The sequence below is a fragment of the Chaetodon trifascialis genome, chromosome 3 (assembly GCF_039877785.1).
Source record: "Chaetodon trifascialis isolate fChaTrf1 chromosome 3, fChaTrf1.hap1, whole genome shotgun sequence".
Lineage (NCBI taxonomy): Eukaryota > Metazoa > Chordata > Actinopteri > Chaetodontiformes > Chaetodontidae > Chaetodon > Chaetodon trifascialis.
This window is the reverse complement of record NC_092058.1, coordinates 22061149-22078089: the sequence shown is the minus strand read 5'-3', so window position 1 is coordinate 22078089 and position 16941 is coordinate 22061149. Positions and strand designations below refer to the sequence as shown.

The following is a 16941-nucleotide window of genomic DNA, read 5'->3' as shown; positions in this document are numbered from 1 at the left end:
GTGTTGTGTAGTGTTGTTTATGTGCTCTCTGTAGTGTTCCATCCTCCTAGGTTTCCTTCCTTCTCCTTAAAAGCTTCACGGATCCAGTTGCAGGGGATGGAGTGGAAGCTGAGGGGGTTGTGGGGAACATAAGCGGTGAGGTGTTTTGATTGCTTTTGCATTATATTATGTTAAGAGTTTGGATTCTGTTATTTTGTTTATATTCAGGGTTTATTTAAAAGGCAGTTATGGTTATGGTTGTAATTATGGAGTATAGCTGTAATGATAGTAGTGGACTGGTCTGTGCCAGGGTTCCCTTTGGGACCCTGACTTTATGGGGGGGGGGTGTGTGACGGCCCCAGGGCCTTAGTCCTTTGAGGGTACTGTGTGTGCTCTGTCTTGCAGGTACTCATCTGGGTGGAGCTAGGAAGACATCAAGTAACTGGGAACACCTGGCCAGTGTTCCCAGGGTACTTAAGCCGCCTGCCCAGTCCGCGTGGGGGTGGGGGTTCGTGCTCGTCAACCGCAGCAGCAGCAGCGGGCTGCTGCCACGCTCTTGTCGGTCTCCACCACGCCATGCTGCCTTTTGCGTTTTGAGTTATTGTCTTTTGGTTTTGCACTGACAACATGCACCACATACCATACAACACATCCATGCACCCTCACACACCACTGATACTGATTTCCACACCCCATCGCATTATCTATTGTTTGCAGTATTTAATAAACTTTTGTTAATTTTTGGAGCCGCCTGTCTGCATCTCCCTTATTTGTTGCGGCCTATGAGCCGGCCGTAACAGTCATTAATTAAACATTTGGCAGAATCTTGAAGCTTGACTCCACTAAGAAGGTACATGTAAACTTGATTTCATTCATGTTTATTAACGTGCTTAATAATTTTTGAGATGTATGTTAATTTTGTCTGTAGATCACCAAAATCTTGCAGGTGGCATTGAGAACCCAGCCACATGGATGACCAATGTTGGGAATGAATTTGGCCAAGTTCTCAACTCTGTCCTAACCACTGGTGAGGGGGCTGGCCTTGATGCTGGTGAGCCAGAGCTGGTGAGCCAGAGCCAGATGCTGTTTATGTGGACTGAGACTGCTGCAGTGAGACAGGTGTGTTGCCTTCAATTTGTGTTGTGATGTTTCTTATGAATTTGCAACATTTGACAAATGACGACAAATCTACATAACGTGTCATGGAATGTGAAGGCCAAATGCACAAACCACAATCAGGCCCAAACACTCAAAAACAGCCGTCCAATTGCTTTCAGAGAAATCTTCTTTTTTTTTTTTAAAGAAATGTCCAATAAAGATAAAAATTGCAAAAATCCAATAAAGATAAAGGGAGTTGAATAAAAATAGAGGATGTCCAATAAAAAGTGTCAAATAGACTAAAAAGGTGTCCGATAAGAATAAAACTCTGCGGGAGTCAGAAGTCCGAGGCGCAAATTACTTTATTGTCAACAACAAAGGGGAACCTGTCCAGAAACACACAAAGTGCAGTCCTGACGAACTCCGAAGTACAATGGTCAGTGCTCTATTTTTATACACTTCAGCTAGGTGTTTACCATGCCTTGAGGGCAGCTTTTGTTTTTTGTGAGTTGCTTCTCATCTTACACCGTAAGGTCATCTCAGGGCTGCCGCTCTGACCTTAAAATCCCCTGTTTTTCCCAGATTTGCATGGTTACATCAAAGGTGCATCCCAAGGATGCAGTCCATTTATTTTCTCTCTATTCTTTCCAAATTACATCATGACCTTTTGGTATTTTTCCATACTAAAGTAAGAAAAAGGTTTACAACTTTTAAGCACACAGTTATAAAGAATACATGCTTTAAGGTTACTTCAGGACAGCGAGGTTATATTAGGTCACACAGAGTAGCAGAGGTTATGTTAGGTCACACAGAGTAGCAGCTGCCCGAACACCTGCAAGGCCACGAAGGGGGGTTTCAAGATCTCAGACTACGAGCACTCTCTTGTCATATCTTCATGATCCTCAAAATCTCAGACCATGAGCATTCTCCTTCTGTCATATCCATGATCACTCCGCCTTCTGTCACAGTGTATCACAGATTCACACACAGTATATCAGCTGTGGCCAGGTGTCATTCTGAGGACAGTGCATCACAATAACACACTTCATCAGAGCTACTATAAGGCTCAACAAATCTATCTTCTTCAGTCATTTGCTACCATTGATTATAACACTATATTCTATTTCTCCAGTGAGTACATGACATCATCACATATCTGTTAGAAAAATTTACACTACAAATGCTGGGTCAGAATTTTGTTTTTTCTTCTTTCCTCTCCCATGAATCATCTCAGGACCGCTCAGATTTGTCTTGTGACCCTGAACTGAACTGAACTGCATAAAGCAGTTAAAACACGCTCCACCTCCACCAGCTGCAGCAATTATTGCCTTGATCTGTTGCATGTGGAAGGAAATTTGGCAGATAAATTGTCCGTGCTGGATGGCCTTGACAGAGCGCACTGACTGGGAACAGCCAACAGCTTGGAGCTCCAAGCTCTGAAGACATTGGAGATGGCTGTGAGTTTCAGAAAGAGCACAGCCCCACCACCCTGTTTGACTCCTCAGCAGACACTGTGAGTCCTTCTGCTACCTGAGCATCATCATCGCCACGCAGAATCTCAAGTGGGAGCTTCAGGTCAGCTGAACATCAACAAAAATATTTCATCGTGACCTCCCTGTATGCTGGAACAGCTCCAGCGTTCGTGGTGGATGTCCATTTTTCTCACCATGTCTTTCCTCGTTAGTATAGTGGACAGTATCTCCGCCTGTCACGCGGAAGACCGGGTTTCGATTCCCCGACGGGGAGTTCTTTTCTCCTGCTGCTATTTATTCACTGAGAAAGAAAAAGTAGCTGAAGAAAAGACGACGTAAGGTCACTGTTCAAATGATAATACTGCGCAAACATGTTGCAGCGATCTACAATACACTTCATTAGCTCACCAATTAGCCTATTACGCGCTTAATTGGTGAGTTATGTCACAAAAGCAACGTTTAAGATCAAAGAAGATGTTTCCGCCCGGTTTCGAACCGGGGACCTTTCGCGTGTTAGGCGAACGTGATAACCACTACACTACGGAAACTGCAAGTAGTGCAAATTACAGTAGAAAAAAACCCGCAAATGAGAAATGATCAAGTTAAGAGAAGTCTGACAACGAAAACAGATGTCTCCTACAGAACGTTGTATCAGATCTTTGTTATGTCTTCTTTCCTCTCCCTTTACTTTTTACAAGAAATAATGTTTACTGATACATCTCATAATGTCATATTTACATCTGTCAGATTGGAATTGTTTTGCGAAACAAGTGTCTTCCACCACTGACACCAACAGGTTTTATGTCATCACTTCCTGCATGGTGTACTGTATGAAAACACACATTCAAATTGAACACATTTTGGAGGGTTCAAAGCCTTGATAAATCTGACAATGATAAAACGTCAATAACATATTTTTGGCTAATGTTCTATGGCCAAGTTAGTTTGTAATACCTGTATACGCAGGTATTTTTAAGACATTGTATGTAGCGCTCCCCCTCATTCATGTGTCATCCCTCTTAAGTTTTCAGTTTCTACACTGCTATGGTCAGTGTACAATACTGCTTTTACCACGATTGCGTCAAGTGGAAACAAGTTGCAGCGATCTAAGGTACAGTAAAGTCTGGGTGTGAAACGCTTAATTGGTAAGTTATATCTGTAACATTTAAGATCAAAGAAGATGTTTCCGCCCGGTCTCGAACCGGGGACCTTTCGCGTGTTAGGCGAACGTGATAACCACTACACTACGGAAACTTCAAATGGCATAAAATATGCAGCAGAAAAAATCTGCGAAGGAGAAATGATCCATGTACTGACAAAAATTGAGAAAAGAAGAAAAGTCTGCAAATGGAAACAAATGCACAGAACATTGGATCAGAACTTTGCTTTTTCTTTTCTCTTCCATGAATCATCTCAGGACCCCTCAGATTTGTCTTGTGACCCTGAACTGAACTGCATAAAGCAGTTAAAACACGCTCCAACTCCACCAGCTACAGCAGTTATTGCCTTGATCACATTAAAAGATGTGCTTTTGATGTGGTGCTGCAGGGGGCTCTCCTGTTGCATGTGGAAGGACACTTGACAGATTAATATAGGCTTTCTGTGTGGGATGGCCTTGACAGAGCGCATTGCAAAACTGCGACCATCTCTTGTGCGTTCCACCTGATACAACTTGCCTTGTTTACATTAAAAGATGTACTTTTATGAACATTTCATTGTCATGGATAAGAAATTGAGGAGCAAAGTGAGGTAAATTCACGTCAGCTAAAACTCAACAAAATTATTCTACTGTGACGTCCCTGTATGCCGGAACAGCTCCAGCGTTCTGTTTGTATGTCCATGTGTTCTTTATGTCTCTCCTCGTTAGTATAGTGGACAGTATCTCCGCCTGTCACGCGGAAGACCGGGGTTCGATTCCCCGACGGGGAGTTCTTTTCTTCTCTTCCTTCACAGAGAAAGAGAGAGCTGAACAACAGACGACCTAGTCACTGTTGAGATGACAACACTGCTTTTAACACTTGAGTCAAGTGGAAACAAGTTGCAGTGATCATCAGTACATAAGTCTGTCTGTTATGAGTCTAACTGGTGAGTTTTATCACGACTGCAACATTTAAGATCAAAGAAGATGTTTCCGCCCGGTTTCGAACCGGGGACCTTTCGCGTGTGAGGCGAACGTGATAACCACTACACTACGGAAACTACAATTAATGTCGAATATATAGCAAAAACATTGCAGAGAAATGATCGATGCACTGACGAATTCAGAGAAGTCTGAAAATCAAACAGATGTACAGAACGTCGCATCAGAACTTTATTTTTTCTTCTTTCCTCTCGCATGAATCACCTCAAGACATCAATGGGGGATGACTTCCTCACCTTAGGCCAGCCTTAAACAACGACTTGCTGCAGTCGTGCCAGTTCAGTACAGTCCTCACATTCAGCTTTGAAATCTGCAAGTGGCAGCGTGAAAAAAGAAAAGTGGCAACACAGAAATAATCAATGTACTGTAAATTACAGAGAAACAGAAAATTAAAAAGCAATTCAAACCATGACTGGTCATGTATATGATGATAACTACAAATAATTTAAAGAAAAACGTGAGGAATGTGCTTATAGTAGTCTGCTGGGCTTTGTGACAGGTGTCACTCTCAGGACACCCTCCTGGGAACATGAGGCAGCCAGCACCCCATCTCTTCTCCACAGTCGCCCTTGAACCAGCCCCCTGCTGCCCCCTATGGGACACAACGCAAAGCACACGTTAGGGAGCAGAATATTCTAGAGATTGTTCATTATGAAACAAATACAGGTCAAGGCTCAATAATATGTTTCAAAGCTTGAACCTGTTGTTGAATGCATCCATACTAACAACTGAAAATATGTATTTCTACATTAATATTCTGATAGTAAATGTGACACACGAAACACACAAGCTTCCTGAACCTTACATTCTTAAGGTTGTTGTTGTTGAACTGCAGGTGTGGTTAAAAACACACATGATGAAATCACATTGAAATGCATCAAAACGAGCAGAGTACAACAGCACGGTGAAAGAATCAGTGTCTGGACAAATCAACAACCAAAACACTGTGGAGTGACATTTCATTTTATGTGGATCCTTTTTCTCCTACAGGACCTGAACGACCCTTCAGGAGCGGCCACAGTCACACTTTCTGCTTTTGTTTCCACTGTCTCCCCCCACTCTGAACCTGCAGAACAGCTTGGAGCTCCAAACTCTGAAGACATTGGAGATGGCTGTGAGTTTCAGAAAGAGCACAGCCCCACCACCCTGTTTGACTCCTCAGCAGACACTGTGAGTCCTTCTGCTACCTGAGCATCATCATCGCCACGCAGAATCTCAAGTGGGAGCTTCAGGTCAGCTGAACATCAACAAAAATATTTCACCGTGACGTCCCTGTATGCTGGAACAGCTCCAGCGTTCTGTTTGGATGTCCATATGTTTTTTTTGTCTTTCCTCGTTAGTATAGTGGACAGTATCTCCGCCTGTCACGCGGAAGACCGGGGTTCGATTCCCCGACGGGGAGTTTTTTTCTCCTGCTGCTATTTATTCAGTGAGAAAGAAAAAGTAGCTGAAGAAAAGACGACGTAAGGTTACTGTTCAAATGACAACACTGCTTTTAACACGATAGCGCAAACAAGTTGCAGCGATCTACGGTACAGTACATAAGTCTGTCTGTTCTGAGCCTAATTGGTGAGTTTTATCACGACTGCAGCATTTAAGATCAAAGAAGATGTTTCCGCCCGGTTTCGAACCGGGGACCTTTCGCGTGTGAGGCGAACGTGATAACCACTACACTACGGAAACTGCAAACAGTGCAAAATATGCAGCAAAAAAAATCTGCAGAGAAATGATCGATGCACTCATAGATTGTACAGACACTCTCCATCTCCACCAGCTACGGCAGTTAAATACTGTTTACCCGAAATAATGTTTACTGATACACCAGTATTAACCTCTGCATGTCATATTTAATACTACATCAGCCAGATTGGAATTGTTTTGTGAAACAAGTACTTCAGAGTACGTCTTCCACCACTGACACCAACAGGTTTTTATGTCATCACTTCCAGCATGGTGTACTGTATGAAAACACACATTCAAATTGAACACATTTTGGAGGGTTCAAAATAGAGTTTACCCTCTCACACTAAACCAAGATTATTTACTCAAGTGCCGTACTTAAGTACAACATTGAGGTATTTGTATTTTACCTAAAAATGTCCATTTCATTCATTTTAGGAATATTCTCGAATATGATGCAGTGCAGTATATCTACATAGAGCTGAAAGGTTTAGTCCATCAGTCAGTAAGTTAACTGACAGAAACATTAACTCTTAATATGTTGATCAGTATTTTAAATCATTTTTGCAGAAAAATGACAAACATTTCATGTTTCTTAAATTCAATTCAATTCAATTCAATTTTATTTGTATAGTGCCAAATCACAACAGAAGTTGTCTCAGGACACTTTCCATATAGAGCTGGTACAGACCAAGCTCTTTTATCTACAAAGAAACCAACAATTCCCCCATGAGCAAGCACTTGGCGACAGTGGCGAGGAAAAACTTCCTTTTAACAGGCAGAAACCTCGAGCAGAACCAGACTCTGGGTGGGCGGCCATCTGCCTCGACCGGTTGGTTGAGAGAGGAAGAGCAAGAGAGGGAGAGTGAGACAGACAGACAGAAATGCAGTCAGAGAGAGAGAGAGAGACAGAGACAGAGACAGAGAGACAGACATGCAGTCACAGTAACAGTGACAAATGTGAATGTGAGGATTTACAGCTTTTTCTTTTCGTAATTTTAATTTATTTAATTGATATTTTTGAAAGTATTTTTAAAATATCAAAACATGTTTTTCTTTCAACGTGCCAAACTTAAAGTGAACACTGAATACCCACCTGCTCCATTCTAACCACATCTGACCTTTGGACAAGAGTATGTGGGTGCTAAAAGGAAAGATGCTGGAGAAGCACAGAAGCCCTGAATTATTTTGGGGAAACTACAGCAAAGAACTTGAATGAAGATTGAAAGATGAAGAAGCATCATAGTGATGAAGAATCACAGGAGTCAAATTCCAGCGGTTTTATTCTGAATGTGTGTGTGTGTGTGTGTGTGTGTGTGTGTGTATATACATATATAGTCCTATGGTCACATTATTGGTTGGTCATGTTGTGGGTGACACAGATTAATTTAACCTAAACTGCCTTGATCACATTAATAGATGTACTTTCATAAAGATTTCCATTGTCATGGATAAGAGATTGAGGAGCAAAGTGAGGTCAATTCTACATACATGTGTTCTGTTGGTGAGTTATCAAAGCAGACAAACAAACACTTAATCAACTTACTCAACTCTCAGCAGCAGCTCACACCAGTCATGTACACGGCTTCTTCTTTTAGTTTTTCTCGACTCTCCCGCTCGCACTCTACTCGTCCCACCTCTCCTCTCCTGCCTTACAGCAGTCTCTCTCTGCTACCCACAGTCTCTTACTGTCTCTCTCCCATCCCCACATTGAAGGCCTGCGTACACAAACATTCTGATGTGCTTGATGTCCCAGTTTCTCAGGAACTCAGCGAAGGCACAGGAAGTAATGGCAAAGATGGAGGCCAGGAACATCATGACTGTAGCTACAGTTGCCATCGAAGGCTACTTCGAAGGGCCCCTGGAAACGCAACAGGCTGCAGTGGGGCAGGAACAGTCTCTTTTGCCACATGACTGACAGACATGAGCTGAGTGTACTCAGTGGCGACTCGACAGCAAGTTAATGTTGCACCAACAGATATGGCTGTACATCACTTGACTTCCTCACCTTAGGCCAGCCTTAAACAATGACTTGCTGCAGTCGTGCCAGTTCAGTACAGTCCTCACATTCGGCTTTGAAATCTGCAAGTGGCAGCATGACAAAAGAAAAGTGGCAACACAGAAATAATCAATGTACTGTAAATTACAGAGAAACAGAAAATTGAAAAGCAATTCAAACCATGACTGAGTGAAGTTGCTAGTCCCTGTCTGTTGATGTCAGTGTACTTCATTGTTCACACTCCTCTATAAATTATTCACACTGTTTCCTTGTGTTTTGTAAAGTGCAAGCTCACCAGCCAGACACTGTGTGTAACGGCTGTGGTTTTAAGAAATGTTAAGTCATCCATGAACTCCTCAAATACAGTTCATGAAATGCCCGAGCAGAGAGATCTTTGTTACTCTACAACCAGCAGCGCCTGTCACTGAGCAAGGAGAGCCTACAGGCCCTCAAATTCAGCTCTATTGCAACAATTTCATTCATTAATTACTGGAAACACAATTGATTTTTGCATGTCCTTCATAAGACAATCCTGAATTTGTTATCATATTAACAAATTCAATCCCTCGGAAGACCGGGGTTCGATTCCCCGACGGGGAGTTCTTTTCTCCTGCTGCTATTTATTCACTGAGAAAGAAAAAGTAGCTGAAGAAAAGACGACGTAAGGTCACTGTTCAAATGACAACACTGCTTTTACCACGATAGCGCAAACAAGTTGCAGCGATCTACGGTACAGTACATAAGTCTGTCTGTTCTGAGCCTAATTGGTGAGTTTTATCACGACTGCAACATTTCATTAGCTCACCAATTAGCCTATTACGCGCTTAATTGGTGAGTTATGTCACAAAAGCAACGTTTAAGATCAAAGAAGATGTTTCCGCCCGGTTTCGAACCGGGGACCTTTCGCGTGTGAGGCGAACGTGATAACCACTACACTACGGAAACTGCAAACAGTGCAAAATATGCAGCAAAAAAAAATCTGCAGAGAAATGATCGATGATCGATGCTCGATAGATTGTACAGACACTCTCCATCTCCACCAGCTACAGCAGTTAAATACTGTTTACCCAAAATAATGTTTACTGATACATCAGTATTAACCTCTGCATGTCATATTTAATACTACATCAGTCAGATTGGAATTGTTTTGTGAAACAAGTACTTCAGAGTACGTCTTCCACCACTGACACCAACAGGTTTTTATGTCATCACTTCCAGCATGGTGTACTGTATGAAAACACACATTCAAATTGAACACATTTTGGAGGGCTCAAAATAGAGTTTACCCTCTCACACTAAACCAAGATTATTTACTCAAGTGCCGTACTTAAGTACAACATTGAGGTATTTGTATTTTACCTAAAAATGTCCATTTCATTCATTTTAGGAATATTCTCGAATATGATGCAGTGCAGTATATCTACGTAGAGCTGAAAGGATTAGTCCATCAGTCAGTAAGTTAACTGACAGAAACATTAACTCTTAATATGTTGATCAGTATTTTAAATCATTTTTGCAGAAAAATGACAAACATTTCATGTTTCTTAAATGTGAGGATTTACAGCTTTTTTTTTCGTAATTTTAATTTATTTAATTGATATTTTTGAAAGTATTTTTAAAATATCAAAACGTTTTTCTTTCAACGTGTCAAACTTAAAGTGAACACTGAATACCCACCTGCTCCATTCTAACCACATCTGACCTTTGGACAAGAGTATGTGGGTGCTAAAAGGAAAGATGCTGGAGAAGCACAGAAGCCCTGAATTATTTTGGGGAAACTACAGCAAAGAACTTGAATGAAGATTGAAAGATGAAGAAGCATCATAGTGACGAAGAATCACAGGAGTCAAATTGCAGCAGTTTTATTCTGAATGTGTGTGTATACATATAAAGTCCTATGGTCACAGAGCCAGATTAATTTAACCTAAACTGCCTTGATCACATTAAAAGATATACTTTCATAAGAGATTGAGGAGCAAAGTGAGGTCAATTCTACATACATGTGTTCTGTTTATGATTTATCAAAGCAGACAAACGAACATTTAATCAACTTTGCTGAACTCTCAGCAGCAGCTCACACCAGTCACGTACACGGCTTCTTCTTTTAGTTTTTCTCGACTCTCCCGCTCGCACTCTACTCGTCCCACCTCTCCTCTCCTGCCTTACAGCAGTCTCTCTCTGCTACCCACAGTCTCATGTCTCAGTAATGGTAAAGATGGAGGCCAGGAACGTTATGACTGTAGCTGTTGTTGCCATTGAAGGCTACTTCTGACCATTTGCTGAAATAGTCAGTGATGGTGATGGCAATTCTGCAGTCACAGTCCCCATGTTCAAACTGACCCACAATGTCAACGGCCACATGCTGGAAAGGGCCCCTGGAAACGCAACAGGCTGCAGTGGGGCAGGAACAGTCTCTTTTGCCACATGACTGACAGACATGAGCTGAGTGTACTCAGTGGCGACTCAACAGCAAGTTAATGTTGCACCAACAGATATGGCTGTACATCACTTGACTTCCTCACCTTAGGCCAGCCTTAAACAATGACTTGCTGCAGTCGTGCCAGTTCAGTACAGTCCTCACATTCGGCTTTGAAATCTGCAAGTGGCAGCATGACAAAAGAAAAGTGGCAACACAGAAATAATCAATGTACTGTAAATTACAGAGAAACAGAAAATTAAAAAGCAATTCAAACCATGACTGAGTGAAGTTGCTAGTCCCTGTCTGTTGATGTCAGTGTACTTCATTGTTCACACTCCTCTATAAATTATTCACACTGTTTCCTTGTGTTTTGTAAAGTGCAAGCTCACCAGGCAGACACTGTGTGTAACGGCTGTGGTTTTAAGAAATGTTAAGTCATCCATGAACTCCTCAAATACAGTTCATGAAATGCCCGAGCAGAGAGATCTTTGTTACTCTACAACCAGCAGCGCCTGTCACTGAGCAAGGAGAGCCTACAGGCCCTCAAAATCAGCTCTATTACAACAATTTCATTCATTAATTACTGGAAAAACAATTGATTTTTGCATGTCTGCAAATAATTAAAAGAAAAAGAAAAATTTGAGAAATGTGCTTATAGTCTGCTGGGCTTTGTGACAGGTGTCACTCTCAGGACACCCTCCTGGGAACATGAAGCAGCCAGCACCCCATCTCTTCTCCACAGTCGGCCTTGAACCAGCCCTCTGCTGCCCCCTATGGGACACAACGCAAAGCACACGTTAGGGAGCAGAATATTCTAGAGATTGTTCATTATGAAACAAATACAGGTCAAGGCTCAAAAATATGTTTCAAAGCTTGAACCTGTTGTTGAATGCATCCATACTAACAACTGAAAATATGTATTTCTACATAAATATTCTGATAGTAAATGTGACACACGAAACACACAAGCTTCCTGAACCTTACATTCTTAAGGTTGTTGTTGTTGAACTGCAGGTGTGGTTAAAAACACACATGATGAAATCACATTGAGATGCATCAAAACGAGCAGAGTACAACAGCACGGTGAAAGAATCAGTGTCTGGACAAATCAACAACCAAAACACTGTGGAGCGACATTTCATTTTATGTGGATCCTTTTTCTCCTACAGGGCCTGAACGACCCTTCAGGTGCAGCCACAGTCACACTTTCTGCTTTTGTTTCCACTGTCTCCCCCCACTCTGAACCTACATTTCAGCACTGCTTAGGGTGTCGTACTAAATCCAAGTTCCAGCCACTCTCAGGGGAAGGAATGAAACAGCTGGTTTGCAACACAGCAAACAGCACAATTATTAACAAAGGACAAGTGTTTGGATAAACACTGAATGAAGTTTGTTTCAAATTACAGGCGAGATTACCCAACATGTGTGTTTTGCTGCAATGTTCTGCATTTGTCTGTGTAAACTGCAGATTCAGCGCTCAGTGTCAGGCGTGTCAGGAAGTAAATTAAAAATCTTATTTGGACACAAAGACAACCTCATAGGTCCAGTTAAGGGTTAAGGGTGAGGAAAGGCGAGGAAGCGGAGCACAGTTGGGGAGGCAAGAAACAGAGAGATTCTCCTGTACTGTTACCTCCACTCACATAAAACCTCAAGGTCCTCTGAACCTTCTTCAGTCTGGAGTTCACCAGCTCAAGATTTCTTTGATAGGATACTTGGCAGACAGAATATATAAAGAACAGCAGACAGGAAGCAAACGTGCTGACCTGCCCACGGGCTCTCGCACTCGTACAACATCCACTCGTCACTGCGGAAAGTGCTGTGGAACCACATGGCGTGGTCCAGGGAGGCCACGAACTTGGCCCTGTAGTTGGGATAAGGCAGCAGCGCTGTGTCCAGGAAGGAATAGTCTGACACGTAAGCAGCGACGCAGCAATGCAGCTTCATGTTGCCTTCACCTGCAGACACACACACATGAAATGTACAAACACATACCGCTCTGATTGTATATACATTTACATTTTCAGCTATTTTCATATTACAGAATATTTTTGGCTGCATTTTACCAATATATCCTCGTGCTCGCACCCAGAACAGCTTCTTGGGCTCAACTGCGGCAAGTCTGTAAAAGTGCGGTGGGTTGACTGGCTTTATCTCAATGGGGACCTCATTGGCCAGCAGTTTGTTGAGGCCTTGTTTTGCACTCTCTGCTAGATCTGGTGTACTGTGAAATGACAGGAGGAAATACAGATCGTGGCTGAGCACACCCGTCTGCAAAGCACTTCATGGTCATTCGTGGAAAACTGGATTTACAGCGTGAGTCGACATGTTTGCTGCAGGTGGAACTGCAGACTGTGACTGATTGATCAGTTGACTAATGGTAGCAGCTTTACCTGAGATAAAGCTGAATGAGCTCCTCTACAGTGAGGAGTTCTTCAGGCTGAGGGACCACCGGCATGGTGAAGTGGTGCTCCAGGGGGCTCTCCTGTTGCATGTGGAAGGACATTTGGCAGATAAATATAGGCTGTCCGTGCTGGATGGCCTTGACAGAGCGCACTGCGAAACTGCGACCATCTCTTGTGCGTTCCACCTGATACAACACTGGAATCTTGGGATCCCCTGAAACACACCCACAAGACCACATTCACTGGGACTGACTGAGGCCACATCAGATCACTGATTCTGATCACAGCATTGATTATGGCAGGCTCATCATTTTTGAATATTTCAGCTGCAGCATCCACGACCTTTAAACTGATGCAACATCTTACCTATTTGTACAAAGTAGCAGTGGAGAGAATGGGCATAGAACTTATCGCTGACAGATTTGGCTGCTGCTACGAGGGCCTGCCCAATTATTTGACCCCCAAACAAACGCTGGGTGCGGGGCACCCAGTGGTGCGTCCCTCTAGGGAAAAATGGAGAAACAATTGAAACATATGCAATGCAGTCTCATCGATGATGCTTATGTAGCTTTGACTGAATGGATGGTCTTTTACACTGAGTTGTGATCAAACGTAGTAGCCATATAATAGATCCAACCTTTGTGAAATGAATAATGTTCAGTTTTTCTTCACCACAAAGGTGCTGTCTGCTTTTTTGAGGCTGTGTATAATTAGACATTATAGCGATGGGAGTTTCTAATATGGTTTTACCCTCATGTGTAAATATGAGAACAAAAACTGAACAATAAGCTTCCTAAACTTCCAGTGGAAGCAGAAATAACTGGACAGGCACTCTTTTTTTATTTTGAAATGAAAGAATAAGCATACTGGTAAGTACTACTTACATACTGCAGGCAAACACAGCAGCACCACAGCTTCATCAAAAGTTTTTTCACAACATACAGCTCAGGAACAAGTAGATTCTTTTATATTGGATGTAATTCTTGATGAGTTTCTGTTTTACTCGCCACCCTTGAGGTCTAACAGGTACATTTATTGCAATGTAGATCTGTTGACAGTCCTATGTGGACATGTACAGACTGGGCTGGACCAGCATCTCCCAGTCTCTTTTTGTTTTTTTATTCCTTTTGGTGCCACGCAAATCCCAGCATATCTTTGCCCAATTTCAGCTGAAAGTGCCTGTGTTTGTGTTCAGTGCCTTTGATCAATAAGAACGCATCATATTTTAGATACTGATCATAGGTTTCACATGGAAAATCAAACAGAAACTATAGCAGCTACATAAACAGTTAAAAAATAAGAATAGTTTCCCTCTGAAATATATTAAATAGAAGTACAAAACACGATAAAATGAAAAACAAACAATTTAAATATTCAGTTCAATGCATAATAAAAAAAATGTTGAAGTTATTGAATTTAGAGGACAATATTTTTATATTTCCAGTAAAGTCCTTCACACCATGTGTATATTACAATGATACGTGCAATCGTTCTGTGCCAGTATCCATCATGGTTATATCTGATGTTTATCAGATCTACTTATCAGTCTCTTCCTCCACCTTTGACTTATGAGCTGCTTGTGAATTTCCAAGTGGGGATTAATAAACTTTATCTATCTTACCTTTGAGTACAAGTACCTCAGAGTTTGGCACACTGCATGCAGGAGAAATGTACTGTAAATGTGACACAGTGGAAGAGCTACAGTTTGCTAATTTTCTTTTATTTAATCTGTGTAATTAGATGCACCAACTGTTAAACTAAAATAGCTGGAGCTAACCAGCCCAGTGGCTCCATTGTCTCAGAAAACACTGAGCCCTGAGGAGCCTGTCAAAAACAAACACACAGCACCTGAAGCAGCTGAGCTGAGCTCAACCACACTGGGATGGGTGGGGAATATTTCCGTATTGTACTTTTTTAGCGATAGTAAGTAAACAATACTTTGTTGGTGATGACTTTTTTCCTGTATTTGTAACGGATAGCACCTTGGCATTGTCCAGTGTGCTGCAGGAACTACAAATCTGTGATGTGTTGCGTGACTTTTCTCTCCCCTCGACCAGCAGCCTCTGTGTTAAGACACATCCTGTTCGAGCAGTTATGAATTGTTAGGTCATCTCTAACTTAGCTCCTTCAAAATATCTCTGTTTCCCAGTCGTGGTGGCGACCTTAGCGGTGACGTCAGCGCGAGTTGGGAAACGGCGATTGCCAAATGCGAAGTGAAAGTGTCAAACTCCAAACGTTACCTGTACAGGTCTATGTCGAGCTTCTCCAGGTTTAAAACGCTGGTGACCAGGACGCTTTTGAGGTCCTGAGCATAGTGAGACGCAGGACTCTCCGAGCTTCCACCATCAGGTGATTTCAGTGACTCAGTCCCTGCTGAATTATCACCATTATCTGTCAACCCGCTGGCATCACCGTGGTCATTCGCCTCCTTCTCCGCCATGCTTGTTTAACAGTGTGATCTCTCTGTTTCAAAGGCTGCCTACCCAATGTTTACGCTCATTACTGCCACCTGCTGTTCGGACAAAATACATAAAACAAAAGTGGCTGTCCTTATTTAAACCGCTTCAGTTTTCTCAGTCTGTAACAGTTGTATGTTTAAGCTCTTCAGTTACATTTATTCTTCACATGACATTGTCACGTATCTGTGACACACATGTGTGTTCTGGCTGTACTCCATTTGACTGCTCTGTGCCGCCTCATGTTACGAAGCAGAAGAGGCACCGTTATGTTGTTGAATATCTGATGTTCCAACAGCAGCAGTTTGTTCAACAGATGTTGTTGTAATGCTGCTTGTTGACACTTATTTACAGACATACTAAACTGTAATAGGAAAAAACACATTAAATATGTGAAATCATTTTTAATGCAACTTTTATAGCAACAGTTTACAAGGATGGCAAAGTCACCATTCTGTCAGTCATGCTGAGCAAAGTAACTCATAGTCAGAGTTAGTCAGCAGCTGGTACACATCATCTTGTTTACATGCTACACAATCTGTTCATTATCAATAATTATCATTGGTTGTTCCCAGTACTGCTTCCTATGTGTAGTTCAAAGTGTGCTGCTAACTGCACTGTCATGTTTTTGAACCCACTCATGTATTTTGTGTCATAACGTAACACAATTCATTGTTTTTTACAGACAGGGTTGGCACATGGCATCAAGGAAGCCTTCATAGAATTTCAGGGACAAGACATGATGTATGAAACAAAGTAAAACGAATAGGAATAAGAAGTGAGAGATTCAGTCCACCATGAAACACTGGAAATTGTTGGCTATGCGTGAAAGCCAAGTAGGCACTTCACTGATCTTTAGCAGGTCCAAAAAAGGTCTCAGGAGGACGTCCCATCCTCCAAACAACCTTTTAATCGACTGAGCATTGAGTCAGAAGATCTGGATTTAGCTAGTCTTTTATATGTGGAGCTTTAGCTGTTTTCCAATGCCTCACATTAAATCTGCAGGCTGTTCACTCTGACCATAATAACTGAAAATGCACATTTCGATTTATGAGATATTTGGTATATGAGATCTGTCTCCTATTTAACATAATGCAGGAGTCAAAGGGACTGTAGAACCAGCAGCTCTTCACTAACTTTGACTGCATTCTCGAAGGCGATGTAGGAAGCTTCCCCCTTTGATCCTGCACTTCCACCACAAATCATCCTTCATCAGCTTCATTCTGTCTTACTGGAGCTTAAACTTCTCTTTTTCTTCCTTTACATATTTATCCACAGTCTGGCGAACATATTAAG

General features: G+C 42.1%; 1 protein-coding gene and 7 non-coding genes across 8 annotated transcripts; 2 read left to right on the top strand and 6 right to left on the bottom strand.

The window, feature by feature from the left end:
• Positions 1-3024: 3024 nt before the first annotated feature.
• Positions 3025-3097, bottom strand: trnav-aac (transfer RNA valine (anticodon AAC)). Its single transcript has one exon. It is a non-coding gene; the product is annotated as a tRNA-Val (tRNA).
• Positions 3098-3730: 633 nt separating this feature from the next.
• Positions 3731-3803, bottom strand: trnav-aac (transfer RNA valine (anticodon AAC)). Its single transcript has one exon. It is a non-coding gene; the product is annotated as a tRNA-Val (tRNA).
• A 603-nt stretch (positions 3804-4406) lies between these two features.
• Positions 4407-4478, top strand: trnad-guc (transfer RNA aspartic acid (anticodon GUC)). The gene has a single exon. It is a non-coding gene; the product is annotated as a tRNA-Asp (tRNA).
• A 197-nt stretch (positions 4479-4675) lies between these two features.
• trnav-cac (transfer RNA valine (anticodon CAC)) lies at positions 4676-4748 on the bottom strand. Its single transcript has one exon. It is a non-coding gene; the product is annotated as a tRNA-Val (tRNA).
• A 1271-nt stretch (positions 4749-6019) lies between these two features.
• trnad-guc (transfer RNA aspartic acid (anticodon GUC)) lies at positions 6020-6091 on the top strand. The gene has a single exon. It is a non-coding gene; the product is annotated as a tRNA-Asp (tRNA).
• A 208-nt stretch (positions 6092-6299) lies between these two features.
• On the bottom strand, positions 6300-6372 carry trnav-cac (transfer RNA valine (anticodon CAC)). The gene has a single exon. It is a non-coding gene; the product is annotated as a tRNA-Val (tRNA).
• A 2868-nt stretch (positions 6373-9240) lies between these two features.
• trnav-cac (transfer RNA valine (anticodon CAC)) lies at positions 9241-9313 on the bottom strand. Its single transcript has one exon. It is a non-coding gene; the product is annotated as a tRNA-Val (tRNA).
• An 893-nt stretch (positions 9314-10206) lies between these two features.
• On the bottom strand, positions 10207-15645 carry acot8 (acyl-CoA thioesterase 8). The gene is made up of 6 exons (XM_070959047.1): positions 15430-15645; positions 13556-13692; positions 13178-13403; positions 12851-13008; positions 12551-12742; positions 10207-11558 (listed from the first exon to the last, which is right to left on the bottom strand). Exons 1-6 carry the CDS (start codon positions 15627-15629, stop codon positions 11440-11442), a joined length of 1032 nt encoding a protein of 343 aa, XP_070815148.1. The 5' UTR covers positions 15630-15645; the 3' UTR covers positions 10207-11439.
• Between the last annotated feature and the right edge of the window lie 1296 nt (positions 15646-16941).

Coding starts and splice junctions, on each gene's coding strand:
- acot8 (XM_070959047.1), bottom strand. CDS start 15,629: ATGGCGGAGAAGGAGGCGAATGACCACGGTGATGCCAGCGGGTTGACA. Junction 13,404..13,555: donor CTGCTACTTTGTACAAATAG/GTAAGATGTTGC, acceptor GGTGTGTTTCAG/GGGATCCCAAGATTCCAGTG. Junction 12,743..12,850: donor GCGAGCACGAGGATATATTG/GTAAAATGCAGC, acceptor GTGTGTCTGCAG/GTGAAGGCAACATGAAGCTG.